This window comes from Nyctereutes procyonoides, unplaced genomic scaffold, assembly GCF_905146905.1.
Source record: "Nyctereutes procyonoides isolate TBG_1078 unplaced genomic scaffold, NYPRO_anot_genome, whole genome shotgun sequence".
Taxonomy (NCBI): domain Eukaryota; kingdom Metazoa; phylum Chordata; class Mammalia; order Carnivora; family Canidae; genus Nyctereutes; species Nyctereutes procyonoides.
In genome coordinates this window covers 35,529,382-35,543,572 of record NW_026575046.1, presented here as the reverse complement: position 1 = coordinate 35,543,572, position 14,191 = coordinate 35,529,382, and the positions used below count along the sequence as shown (strand labels likewise).

Below are 14,191 nucleotides of genomic sequence, written 5' to 3'. Positions count from 1 at the left end.
TCTGGCAGCTGGAACATAGAGGAACAAGGGTGAAAAACGGAGACTATCCACACAGCGATGGCAGTATCCAGGTGAAAGGCGATGGAGGCTTAGAACAGAGTAATGGCGGCGGAGCCCAAAGAAGCAAATGGGTGTGGCATGTTCTTTTTGCAAGTAAGTGATTAATCACCAAAGGACCTGGTGATTAATTGTAAGTTCAGCTAGTACAGTCACTGTACTAAAGGGGAGCTGCAAAATCTAGCCCCCCCCACCCCACCCCCAGGCACAGATCCCAAACCCCAACATGATGCCCGGGGCCTTTTGCTGTATTCAGGCCGGGGAGGTCGCACGTACACGGCCTGGTGCCCCACTTTACCCCCTGGAGGTCAGCGGAGTGGAACCGCACCGTTTCCTGGCAACACCATTGTCGGGCTCCCCGGGCGGGGGAGGGGTAACTAAGGACAACGGCTGGATGAGAACTCCGGAAGAGACGCCAAGTCAGACCGGGGAAAATGGGCAGCACGTGGCACAGCGCAGGCCGCCGCGGGTGATTCGAGGGCTCAGCACGCGGCCGCAGCGGAGGGCGGGAGGGGCCGGAGAATGCGCCTGTGATTGGACAGCCGAGGGAACAGCGACACCTGTGATTGGACGAGGCCGAGCCCGGGGCCGCTTCTGGCACCGCGTAGGGTTCTGGGTAGCAAGGCCTTGGAAGGGTCTTAACCGAAAGGGGGAGGGGGAAGGTCGCCAACAAACGGCTGAGCTCACAATCCCGGCCGGGGCCAGGCCGGGGCGCCCCCTCCCCCCATGGAGAGGGCCAGGCCGGAGCCGCAGCCCCAGCCCCAGCCCCAGCCCCAGCCGCGCCAACTGCCGCGGACGACCCCGCCGCGCCCGCTCCGCCCTGCTCCTCCCCAGCCGCCGGCCGAGGGCGCCTCCTTTCGGGCTGCGGCCGCGGAGCCGCCGCCGTCGCCTCCTACCCCGTGCGCGGCCGCCATTGCGACCGTGGCCTCGTCGTGCGGGGAGGCCCAGGCGTCGGGGGTACAGCCCGCGGCACGGCGGCTGCTGCAGGTGAAGCCCGAGCAGGTGCTGCTGCTACCGCCGGGGCCACCGCTGGCTCAGGCCCGGGACGAAGGCGGCGTCCCCTCGCCCGCGCAGGCGCGGCTGCTGCAGCTGAGGCCCGAGCTGCTGCTGCTGCCGCCGCCGCTGCCGCCGCCGCCGCCGCCGCCGCCGCCGCCGCCGCCGCCCGCGTCCGACGGCGCCCCCTGCAGACCCGACCTGCACGCGGTGCAGCCTCGGGCCCTGCTCGTCAAGGCGGAGAAGCAGGAGCAGGGGCCCGGCTCGGAGCCGTCGCCGTCGGCGGGGACGCGGAGGCCTGCGGACGGGGGCCCTCGGGCCTCCAGGGCGGCCACGCTGGAAGGCCCGGGGCCAGCCCTCGACGGCCGCCGGGGGGACCAGAAGAAGGGCAGGCTGGAGGCGGAGGCGGAGGCGGTCGCGAGGGACGCGCCGAAAGGCGGGGAAGGCAAAAACCTGGCGGCCATCAGAGAAGGGGTCATCAAAACGGAGGAGCCCGAGGCGCCCCGCGAGGACTGCAGACTGGGCGGGGAGCCCGCGTCCAATGGCCTGGTCCAAGGCAGCAAGGAGGTCATCCTGGCCCAGCCGTCCGGCGCCTTTGGGCCCCACCAGCAAGATCTCAGGATCCCTCTGACTCTCCACGCGGTCCCCCCTGGGGCCCGGATCCAGTTTCAGGGACCTCCACCTTCAGAGCTGATACGGTTGACCAAGGTCCCCATGACGCCAGTGCCTATTAAAATGCAATCTTTACTGGAGCCTTCTGTAAAAATTGAGACCAAAGATGTCCCGCTCACCGTGCTTCCCTCAGATGCAGGTATTAGACGGCAGGGGAATCTGGTTTTCACACTTCGTCCGTGTGGCCCCCCAGCTGATATGTCAGCAGTTCAGAAGCCTAAGCTATAAAAATAAAATCACGGAACTGATTCGTTACAGGGCAAAGTCTGCACAGGTATCGCTTCCAACTGACTCGTACATATATATACCAGTAAAGTACACTAACATGTTCCAAGATTCCCAAGCATTTTTTTTTAAGACTCTGTTCTAAGGCCCAGTGAGTGATGAGATTGAGAGGTGACCAGTGTTTATACACAAAATCGAAGTTTCCTCACTAGGTCACACAGCTATCTCAGCCGTCAGTTTCTATGCTACACTTGAGAATAGTGTATTACGGTACTCTTACGTACAGCGTACTATATGATACACTATTATAGTAGATCAGTGTTTTTTATAGGCATCAAGAAAACTTCAAATGGTGCTTAGTGAAGAAATTGAGAGTCAAAAGTTTATACTGAATTTGTGATTCAGGAGGCGATTTGTCTTCCTTAAAAATCAATGGTAACATTTTCAAAGAAAACAGTACATGATAAATGTGACACTTTAGTATTCTAAAAGCTAAGGATTTATGGAAATACAGAGACTTAAAATACTTAGAATAAGCTAGAAAATGTTTTCTAAGAAATGACTATAGTTAGCAGTAATGACTACAAATAGGTATTTTATCTCTACCCATTATTTACGAACATGTAGTTAGAAAATTCTTTAAGATTTAATTCAGACAATTTTATGCTAATGAATGTCATGAAAAATCAATCGTTAATCATGAGTTCATATTTTAATTGACATTTATATTTATTTTTTTTCTTATTATTTTCCTTACTGATCTCACCCTCTTGGTTTTATAGACTTCATTTTCTAAAGGAGAGAAAGGGAAAGCTTTCCTTATAGTAATTTAGACTTTTGTGCATTTAAAAGACTTTTATATATCAAGTTAACTAAAGAGAAACAAAATAAGTTTATAGAGAGTTGTTTTTGATGAATTACATAAGAGATGTGAATTTAGCCACCTTTTTACAATTGTGATTTCACCTGATTATGTGAGTCTCAAAAAGCCACCTTTATTATTTTTCTTTTGTTTTTTCCTCCCAGGACATAGGATTAGTATCAATGACCCACCTTGGCAAAAGCTTCACCTTCCTAATGAAATAGACTATAGTATTAATATTATTAATTTCTTTGCTTGAACGAACAGGCACTACAGGGTCATGTAAATGAGTTAATGTAAACATTTAAGGAAAACATAGCTAGTGCTAGGATATAGTCATGAATAAGTCATAGATCCTGTCCCTCAGTAATAGAGTATTTTTAATGGGAAAGAAACTAAATGTTAATTATTGGTAGAGGTATTACGAAAGCGCAAAGAAGTAACAAGCCAGCAGTTTACTGTTTCTTCAACATTATTACTCCTACAATATCTTCAACAATATTATTCTTTTTGAGGAAAAGAAGAGTCATTCTAAGCTATAGTTTAGAATGCTGAGTTCAGGAGTTATGAGGCATTCTGGAATACTGGCAGTTCTTTGACTATATTTTCTCCAGTTAAAAAATATAGTTGAAGGCACACTTCACTTTAACATTGTGTGTGTGTGTATGTGCGTGTGTGGCACATTAATTCAGTCTCTTAATTTTTGTCATGTAGGAATACCAGATACTCCCTTCAGTAAGGACAGAAATGGTCATGTGAAGCGACCCATGAATGCATTTATGGTTTGGGCAAGGATTCACCGGCCAGCACTAGCCAAAGCTAACCCAGCAGCCAACAATGCAGAAATCAGTGTCCAGCTCGGGTTAGAGTGGAACAAACTTAGTGAAGAACAAAAGAAACCCTATTATGATGAAGCACAAAAGATTAAAGAAAAGCACAGAGAGGAGTTTCCTGGTAATCAAATGAATTAAACAAAACCTCTTTCTAATTTTTTCTAAATTTATTTAGGTCAAGATTAGTTTAGGTTGAGACTGAAAGACAAAAATGCATCATTTTTTTTCTAGTCTGATATGTACAATAAAGAGAATAATGGCTAATATTATAGTAATGATTGAATTAATATGGGGCGTACGTTTCCTTAAATAGAACCAAGTAGAGGAATATCTGGTCTCATATTGCCAATTGATAACAAACCAGGGGACATAATTTTACTGTAGTTTTGATTAAATATACTGATATGAATTTAACGAAGGTAAAACTCCAGAGTTCAGGCTACAATTTTGCAAATATACTAGAAAATGAAGAGTTAAAATTATAGCAACAGAAACAAATACGCATCATACACTTAATGAAAATGGAGGGATTGACACCGTGCTCCATTTTAATGTTATATGGTTATCAGGACACAGTTTTGTCTTTTAATTTATAAATTTATCCTCATGATAATGTAGTTTGAAACAATTTCTGATTTACTCCTCAGCCACAAGGATGTTTAGATTAAGCATATGTAAAGGCAAATGTATGGCCAACATGATCATGCATGATGGGAAAATAATTATTTAAAAAAAAAATATGAGCAGAAAGGTTTGGGGTGTTATGGAGAACCAGTGATTCTCCTGGTTATTCAGTGGCTGCAAACTGCTAAACTTCACCATCCTGACTTTGGAAGGAAATTGGGTGATTTGTGAACTTGAGACTGCCAAGTTTAGGAGAATGGCTCTTCCTAAGGTAGGCATAAAATTAGTAACTGGTGATTAGTGACCATTCCATGTAAGGTATAGACAATTGAATCTCATTGAAAGTGAGGGAACAGGAGGAGATGAGTAATATCTTACAGGGGCATTATTTTATAGGTAAAGGAAAAACTTTGAGATTCAAACTCAATGTCTTTAATGTTGATGTTACTGTGGATTCAATATATGTCTTTGGATATAAGACACTTAACCTCACTCTTCCTCTGACTTATGGGTTACAATATTAACCACTAGTTAGGAGCTATATGGATATTAAAATGCACAGAAATTGCATAATAAAGCTGGAAAAGATCTTTAGGCAATAACTTATGTTTTTGTTAATTTAGAAGTATTTTGGATTTTTTTTATTGTGAAAAGAACTATTTAAATGCTAAATAGGATCTTTATGTTCAAATTAAAAAATCACTTATCTTCTTCTACAGGTTGGGTTTATCAACCTCGTCCAGGGAAGCGAAAACGCTTCCCTCTAAGTGTTTCCAATGTATTTTCTGGTACCACACAGAATATCATCTCTACAAATCCTACAACAATATATCCTTATCGCTCACCTACCTACTCTGTGGTAATTCCCAGCCTACAGAACACCATCACTCATCCAGTTGGTGAGTTTGTTTTAGTTGTAGATTATGAATTTTTAAATAGCTGTGTGAAAATTTTACCTTAAGTTGAAATTTTGTTTCTGTTAGCTTAAGAATTATTAAAACAACAATATTAAGGGAAAAAAATCAAGAAGAAAGTAAAAACATGAACTCAGAGAAGGAAAAGGTACAGAAGACATGAAAGCATTTGGTTTGCCAGAGTAGCAAATGTTTCATGTGTAAAATCTCAGACCTTTTAACCAAATCTGGATAAGCCCATAGATGAGGCAGATAAGATAATGCAGGAAATGACTGAGGTAATTCAATAGGAAATAGGAGTATCTTTTTACTATCAGCATAAAAGAATACCTTGCTAATGTGGGATATAGAGCATCCTGTTCTGGAATTTAGCAATCATGACTGATCTGTTAAGATCATTCATTCTCTCACTGCTCTAGAAAAGCAGTGGAAGTAATCTATTTTCTACCAAATATTTGTTTCTTTAATATTGTCTTTCCCTAAATTTCTGCTCTATTACCAGTTCTTTATAGCATTCCTGTCTGTTCCTTTTAAGAATCTAAAGTTGAGAAACTAGTATCTTAGTAACTTGTAGGGCTGTCCATCATGGGTTTGTTCTTCTAGAACCTATTTTAACCATCTCTTAGGCAGAGCTTTGTACATTCAGTACTTACTATTACTTGTCCTAAAACTACTGCTCTTTCCAGTTTCCACTGCTTTCCAGTTTATTACCCTTCTGGTAATAAAGCCCCCCTGTGTGCTGAGAGATTTAGATATCTTAAAAATCGACTTCTTAGAATATTACACATTTTCGATTTTTTTCTATGTATCATTATAGCAATTGACAGCAACAAAGCCACAGTCAAGTTATCTAGTTTCAAGAGATAGATGCAGAAAGCTCATTCTATTGTCCCATTCTCCCCCAGCATAGTCAGGAACTTCCACACTTCAATATTTGGTAGTATTTGCTTTAATCTTGTATTTCAAGTTAAGTGTTAACTTTGTTTTGTCTCCTATGTTATTTATGATTTCTGCTTTCATAACTTATATTTCTTCTCTTTATTCCTTTTTCTAAGACCTCTTTTCCTTCTGCTTCTGCCTATGGTTAAATGCCATATGAGATCATTTGTATCTACTTCTAATATTTTCTCAGTTCTGACTGAGTTTCTTAGTGAATGTCACCTAAGATCTAGTTGTATTAATTTTGTCAATTTGGACTAGAACACTCTGTGAACTTGCAATTATACCATAGTAATGTATATATTCTTAACCTATCTGCAATGAAAATGAGTTGGGGTTCAGAAATCTTAGTCTTCTTTAGTTGGAAGGAGTTTATTGAATCTTTCTGCTCGTCTTTCCATTGCCTTTTATATTGTAATGACTAGTCCACTGATTCCACTGGGTTTCTTCCTTCTGTAAGAGTCATGTAGCATTGGCTTTGAGGTCCCTCAGATGTGACTCCTTCAATTTTCCTTTCGACTGCCTAATTTTTATTTGCACCTACACAGTTGAGCTTCTAGTTTTATACATTTGGACAATACTTTCTTCTTTAAAAGATGTCTTTCAAAAAAAATAAAAAATAAAAGATGTCTTTCCTTTTTGATGGATTCTCTTTGGTCAGTTAACTAATAACAACTTTCTGATTTTTGAGGCACATTTTTTTCTTTCTAGGCTTTTAGCATTATAATATAAAATAACTTTCATTTTTTTAATGAACTCTTAATTTTATTTATCCCTATTAGCCTTTTTTCCCCTAGCCAACATCTGTATTTCCAAAAATCTAATAACCCCAGGATGGACTTTTTTGTCTTTTCTGGTTAGGATCTTAAATTTAAGTATACTGTGATCACTGCTGCCTAATATTTCATGTACAGAATTCATGCACTTTCTAGTAGTCTTTATCCATTATTTGGTCCTCAAACTTATTTCATTTTACTGTGTATTCTAAGAAACTTATTTGTTCTAATAAGCAGTTATTTGTTATGTATTGTATCATCCTAGCACATTTTTATCTCATTGAGTCAATCTATTTGAAATCTAGCAATGCAGTTTGGTTTTTTCCCTTGTTTTGGTGAATATTTCCATCTCAGATGTTTTCTGTCTACAGTATATTCCACCGTCATATTTGCATGCCTGTCTACCTACTCCCCACTACCTAATGTTTATTTAGCACCAAATATAGGTCAAACTCTGTGCTTGAGACAGAATACAAAGGTATCTTTAGTCTCTTGTCAAAGAGCTTATAAGGTAGTTGTAGAAAGGATAGATACCAATACAACTAATTTTACTATTTCTTTGATAGAATCTGTAGTACCTTGTCTGTTATTATTTCTATGACCAATGCATTATGTTCACTCTGTCTTTCACATTCCCAAGCTCCTCTCCTCTTTCTCATTTCCAAATGATTACAGCATTGTAGTCTAGAATTTTTTTAGATGTATTCCTTTTATCAAATGTCTTTGATGCTGGTTATGCCACATTTTCATTTTATATTAAATATCAAATTTGTTTATTTTAAAGTTTAAACTGACTTTAAACTTCAGTTTCTAAAGTTCTAAAGTCTTCTAGAACTCTGGTGGAAGCCATACTTATTTTAGCCTTTTATTTATTTTATTTTATTTTTTAAGATTTTTTATTTATTCATGAGAGACACACAGAGAGAAAGAGGCACAGACACAGGCAGACAGAGAAGCAGGCTCCATGCAGGGAGCCCGACGCGGGACTCATCCGGGGTCTCCAGGATCAGGGCCTGGTCCAAAGGCGGCGGCAAACCACTGAGCCACCCGGGCTGCCTTTAGCCTAACTTTTAAATGTCACTTTTATATGAGTAGGAGTTTTCTGGAAAATTATTTTGTTCTTTACATTTTATTTCTGAAGCCTGAAATTGGTTTGCCTTATTATACTGTCATTCAGTTGACGTCCTTAACTCTCCAGAATTCACATTTTCTCTAAATTTTTAATTTAAAAAGTTTACTACTATTTCAAATGTTTGGTAGTAGACATATCATGCCTTTTTACGTTACCTACCTTTTCTTGTTTAATTCAAACAAACCAAAAAACCTCCATTATTCTGATACTGTTATAATCCAGAAAAAGCTGATTTTCTCTTGGCCTTAAGATCCATTCCAGCAAGGTATCATGTCCATGAGAAATGAATCTGGCTCAAAAATTCCTTGATAAGTGATATAGCTCTTTATTGTAGGTTTCCTTGAGGAAGCAGGAAAGGAAGAAGCACATGGTTCAACATATAGTAAGTCATCTTGAGGCTCTTCATTACAATTGTCTCTAATATCCCACCTTTTTTTTTTTTAATCAGTTGCCTGATTGTCCCAATTCTCCATTCCCCATCTCTGTCTCTAATGTCTCTGCCTGTTACTCTATTTCTCTCTCCTCTCCTTCTCTCTCTGCCTCCTTTTCTCTTTGTTCAGCCACATGCTAGTCCTTCGCTACTTACTACCTCCATGTAGCTTTTTCTTGTAGAGAAATTTGGTCTGTTCTCAGTTTCTACCATTCTTCACTCCTTCACTGTTTATCCCAGTCACACAACAAAAGCCTAGGTGCACCCTCTGTCCAGTCAGCACAGGCAGTGGAAAAACCCCTTGGGAGAGGTAGCAGGAGATTATTGAAAATTAGTGACTTTTTTTGTTACTGTTGTACTATACTCTAGATCTAGAATTCTGCTCTTTATCTTATGTAATGATTAGATAATGCTTTAACAAACACCTAAACATAATCATTTAAACAGAATTGTGGTTTATTTTTATCCATTTAAACTCTAAATAGGTATTTCTAGTCAGTATATGTCTGTCTTTGAAGGAGCGACTCATGGACACAGACTCCTACTCTGTGGCACTGCCATCATTAATATGTAGCATCCAAGGCCACTGGATTAGTGTGCAGGAGGGGAAAGAGCATGGAAGATAATGCATGAAAATTTTTCACGGGCCAGTCTCAGAAGTTGTACAATCTCTTCTACCTTCCATTGGGTAGATCTTGGCCACATGGCAACTTCTCTGACTGCAGGGGAGGCTGGGAAAGATAATTTAGCTATGTGCTAGAAGAAGAGAAAACAGGTGACTGGCTAGTCTTCCGTATCTTATCTGAAGTTTGATACATTAGAGTTCTGCCCTTCCCACAAGTCTTCTCTATTCACTGACAATTTATGAAGATGACTAGATGTTGCAGACTTTAACTGCCTGCTTAGCAACCAGAATTCAACATTTAGGACATCTTCATTATACTTCTATATAACTCTCTATGTATCTATTTTATTTTTAATCTCAGACCAAAACAGTGCCTGACATATGTTAGTTACTTGGTGAATATTGAATTAAAGGAATGCATGATTTATCATCTCATCCCTCGTACTGCTTTTTTATAGAAATATCTTTGGTTAAAAAGAACATTTCATGTCAGCTAAAAGATGAATCCCTGGGATCCCTGGGTGGCGCAGCGGTTTGGCGCCTGCCTTTGGCCCAGGGCGCGATCCTGGAGACCCGGGATCGAATCCCACGTCAGGCTCCCGGTGCATGGAGCCTGCTTCTTCCTCTGCCTATGTCTCTGCCTCTCTTTCTCTCTGTGTGACTATCATAAATAAATAAAAAAATTTAAAAAAAAAAAAAAAAAAAAGATGAATCCCTTCCTTCTTCAGTAACTGAAATAATATCAGTTGGTCTGTGTAGCTTCTTTCCTTTGCCTAGGAAGCTCATACTTCTTTATTGAGGACTAAGAAACCTGTGTGAGAGGTAGATTTTCGGAGGAGATGTCTTGAGTACAGTGATAATTCAATTATAAGTCAGCCTGGCTTCCTAGTTGTTTAGAGAAGGGAGTTCTCCTCACACCAGATCAGTGGTAGAAGTGCTATATCAGTTATAGATTATTTGTTAGGGTTTTTTTTTTTCCCCATCTAGTCATAGCTTTCTTAACTATCATTAGCCAAATTCTACACCAAATACTGGGACGCAGACATGAATGAAAGTGTTCCTGCTCTTAAGTTTTCAGTTTTGTGATTGTGGTAGGGATGGCAGACAAGCAAATAACAAAGATTTATACGATTTCGTGATAAGTTATAGATTTATGTGTTCTAAGGGAACATGAAAGAGGGAAATTACTTTATGTTTCATTGATCAGGAAAGTCCTAAGGCTGTACTTCACAGATGGGAGGGCACATGACTCTATAAACTAAGAATCAGGGTAGCTTCATTTACACCCTATCCCTGTATTGTCTGTACTTCAACTGGATCAGGGGCCATCTCTGAAACAGAGAGATATATCCGTTAATTCCCTACCTGCAGGTTTAAGAGGAATATTACATTCCTTATCTGGAGAGAAAGAAGGAAGGAAAGGCCTTCGCTGGGCGAGGCTAAGAGAAAATGCACATTCCTCTCAGCCTCTCAAGAGACATGTCTAATCATAGAATCTGTTATTGAACTGCATCTTTTATATTAACAGAGATCTAGCTGCATTGGAATAAACCAGATCATGACTATATTGCTATGGCTTCTCTCTCTATTTCTTTGGAAAAGTTTAGTTAACTTTAGGCTAACTGTGTTATTTGGATAACTCAGTAACTCAATTAGTAGTCGTCTCCTGTTCAAGAACGTGATTGTTTCACCTACTTTTAAAAATTCTGCCATATTGGTTATGCCTTGCTGCAATAATACTCCTTTCATATCTGTCACAAATTGTTAACCTGTGGCAAATCCTGTTCTGTAATCACACTGACAGTGACTGCAATAAAGCAAAAATAATTTTACTGATTATTTTTTCAATCAAAAAATTAAATGTCATTTATAATTTAGTTTAAAATAGAGAAGTATATGAAATAGTAAAAAAATGACCCATATACCACCCTGAAACATCAATATTTAAAGTTAATATATTTAGACAGTAGAAAATTCAAACAGTACCAATAGATACATAATGAAAGTGTAGCTTTTCTTTTTGCCCCATTGCCCTGTCCCTTCTCTCAGATGAGTGTTCCTTCACTGTCAGTAGTTTCATACAATTTTTTAAAGAAACATTCATATATACACATTAGCATTTGTATGTATTTATCTTTTACTCACTCAATTTATTTTTATTTTTATTTTTATTTTATTTATTTATTCAGGAGAGACACACACAGAGAGAGGCAGAGACACAGGCAGGGGGAGAAGCAGGCAGGGAGCCCGATGCGGGACTCAATCCCGGGTCTCCAGGACCACGCCCTGGGCTGAAGGCAGCACTAAACCGCTGAGCCATCTGGGATGCCCTCAATCACTCAATTTTATTCATTTGTTTATCCATTCAAAAATATTTGTTGAGGGCCTGTTCGGTGCCATACAGAATTTTGAGCCCTAGGGATACAGCAGGGAGTAAAACAGAACAGGTCTTTCCTCTCTTGTCACTTAGAACTAGATGGTAAAGAGAGAGAAAAAAATGTAAAATAGGTGAACAAAGTGACTGATTTGTTCAAATACTATAAAGGAAATAGAGTGGTTTGATGTAGTAAAGTTATTAAGTAAGGTGGTTAGTGAAGGCTTCTGGTTGTACAGTTTATTAAATTCTGAAAAAAGAAAAACATGGATCAAATCAATTAATGCCAGACCTATGCTATTTTTATTTCTAAAGGTGATGCCCCACCTGCCATCCAGCTGCCCACACCTGCAGTCCAGCGCCCAAGCCCCATCTCACTTTTCCAGCCCAGCGTCTCCACTACTGCCCAGGTGGCCGTCCAGGCTCCAAATCTGCCCCTCCTCCCAGCACTCCCACCCCAGCACTTTGCTGGGCCCTCCCAAACAGACACTCATCGGCTGCATTCTGGAGCCAGTTGCTCTGTGAAGAGACCCACGCCTGTCTCTCTGGAGAACACCAACAGGATTCCAACTAGTGCAAGTACTACCCATGCCAGATTTGCAACCTCAACCATCCAACCTCCTAAGGAGTATCCCAGCGTTTCCACTTGTCCCAGAAGTGCACCAATCCCCCAGGCTCCTCCTATTCCACACTCACACGTATACCAGGCTCCTCCCCTTGGCCATCCAGCCACGTTGTTTGGGACACCGCCGCGATTCTCTTTTCATCACCCTTACTTCCTACCTGGACCACACTATTTCCCATCAAGGTAAATGAACATTTTTTTCTTTCACCTAAAGATACAAACAGCTAATGAATTTTTACCTCGAAGGCACCCCTTTTTTACTTAAAAGGTACTTCCTCAATTCTAATTGGAATCTGGTTTAGATTAGAGGCTGAATAGAGGCCAAGCAGTTAACATAAATACATGAAGAAGGCTAGGTGAAGACTAGGACAGCCAATGAGAGTTCATGCCCTATCTAATAGGGTAGCTGCGACTCAGCTGTGCTGATTGTTGCCATAAGTAATACAGTCTCCAATGCTATCAGATCAATTTTTCAGAAAAGTCAGTATTAAGAATCCTTAAGATTAGTTACCCCTCTTTATCTTACTGTATAGAGTCGTGCTTCTCAGACTTTTATATGTATATCAATCACATGTGATCCTGTTAAAATGCAGATTCTGAATCAGTAGGTCTGGGGTAGAGTAGTGTCCTATACCAGAGTATAGTAGGCCTGATATTCTACATTTCTAACAGGCTCCCAAGTGATGCCAGTTCTGTTGGTTTGTAGACCACACTTTGAATAGAAAGGATACAGTAGAGTGCTTGGTCTGAGAGGTTAAATGACTTGTTCAAAGTTACACAGTGGTCTTTTTAACCAAAAATTTATCATATAAATTATCGGTAAAATAATTGATTCTTATAAGGAAGCACCTAGGGAAAACAAATTTGTAACTTTTTATTTTGGAGTGATAGAATTTAGCTTCCTTGCAAACATTCTAATAGAGTATAACTTCTCTTTTTCAATTGATGTTAAATGTATAAAAAGAGACAGTTTCTATTGAAATTGGAGTGTTCTATGTCTAATACCAATCTTCTACTGTTACATATTTAGTAAAGTAAAATTATTTCCCACTTAGGCATACCAATAGCTCAAAGAACTTTTCAGGTAGATATTATGTTACTTCAATTCATAGTAGGATCACTTCTTTCAAGTCCTTATCCCAGTTTGCCACAACCATCCCCCATTTTGTAGCTTAGTGATGGTCAAGGGGATGGTGGCCCATGTTCTGGTCTGACTTTTTTGCTGTTAGAGGAGGCAATGCACACCTTTTTTCTCAAAGCATTATGATTGTAAATTTTTACCTATTTGGTTGCTTCCTGAAGAATTGGTTCAAGGACTTACTTTTGTTTCACTCACCTCAAAACATTCTCAGGTTTGAGTGGTCTTTCAAGTGGTGTTTGTGGAAAATTTTCAAAGACATATACTACTCAGGGCTTTCTGGGGTAAGGGACAACAGATGGGGCAAGTATCAGGCCGACTGAAAGGCCAAGAAGAGACTGGGAAAGGAGGTACATGGGGAAATAAGGGCTTTGAAAAGTTCCCATGTACACTGGGATATCCAGAATGGCACATACATGTCCAGGGCTAGACACATATTAAACAAACACCTGATAAGATGGTAAGCTTTCACCTCTGACTGATTTTAGAGTCTGTGTAAGTAGGAAAAGAGGTCTGAGAAAAAATTGTAAACGGCCTGGCTAAATGCTGAAGGAGTGCCCCAATTTGGACCAATCTGCAAAGACTGAGGGGAAGGTGTTTTTTGCTCTGACTTGTTTTGTTTGGCTCTACAAAACAAAATGTTTAAGGAAAGCTCTGCCAAGTCACTAGGTTAATGGAACAGAGACTTAAATAATCACAAAAGGCAAAGAATGAAGTCTTTACAAAAATAGCTTAGAAAAGTCACCAATGAAAAACACAAGTACAACTCAAAAGAAGCAACAATATCATACCCTGGGGAAGGACAGAAATCTGATTGTTATAAATACTACATGATAATATTCAAAATGTCCAGTTTTCAACAAAAAAACTACTAGGCATGCAAAGAAACAAGGCATGGTATTTCCAAGAAAAAAACTAAAGAAACTACCCCTGAGGAAGCCCAGATATTGGATTTACTAGACAAAGACTTCA

At 40.4% G+C, this 14,191-nt stretch overlaps 1 protein-coding gene across 1 annotated transcript in view; it reads left to right on the top strand.

The window, feature by feature from the left end:
* Positions 1 to 783: 783 nt before the first annotated feature.
* The window catches only part of SOX30 (SRY-box transcription factor 30), a 29,297-nt gene continuing 15,889 nt past the window's right edge, over positions 784 to 14,191 (top strand). The window contains exons 1-4 of the mRNA XM_055325425.1: positions 784 to 1,861; positions 3,524 to 3,763; positions 4,986 to 5,165; positions 11,772 to 12,264. Coding sequence (XP_055181400.1) covers positions 784 to 1,861; positions 3,524 to 3,763; positions 4,986 to 5,165; positions 11,772 to 12,264 — 1,991 coding nt within the window. The remainder of the gene's footprint in view (positions 1,862 to 3,523; positions 3,764 to 4,985; positions 5,166 to 11,771; positions 12,265 to 14,191) is intronic.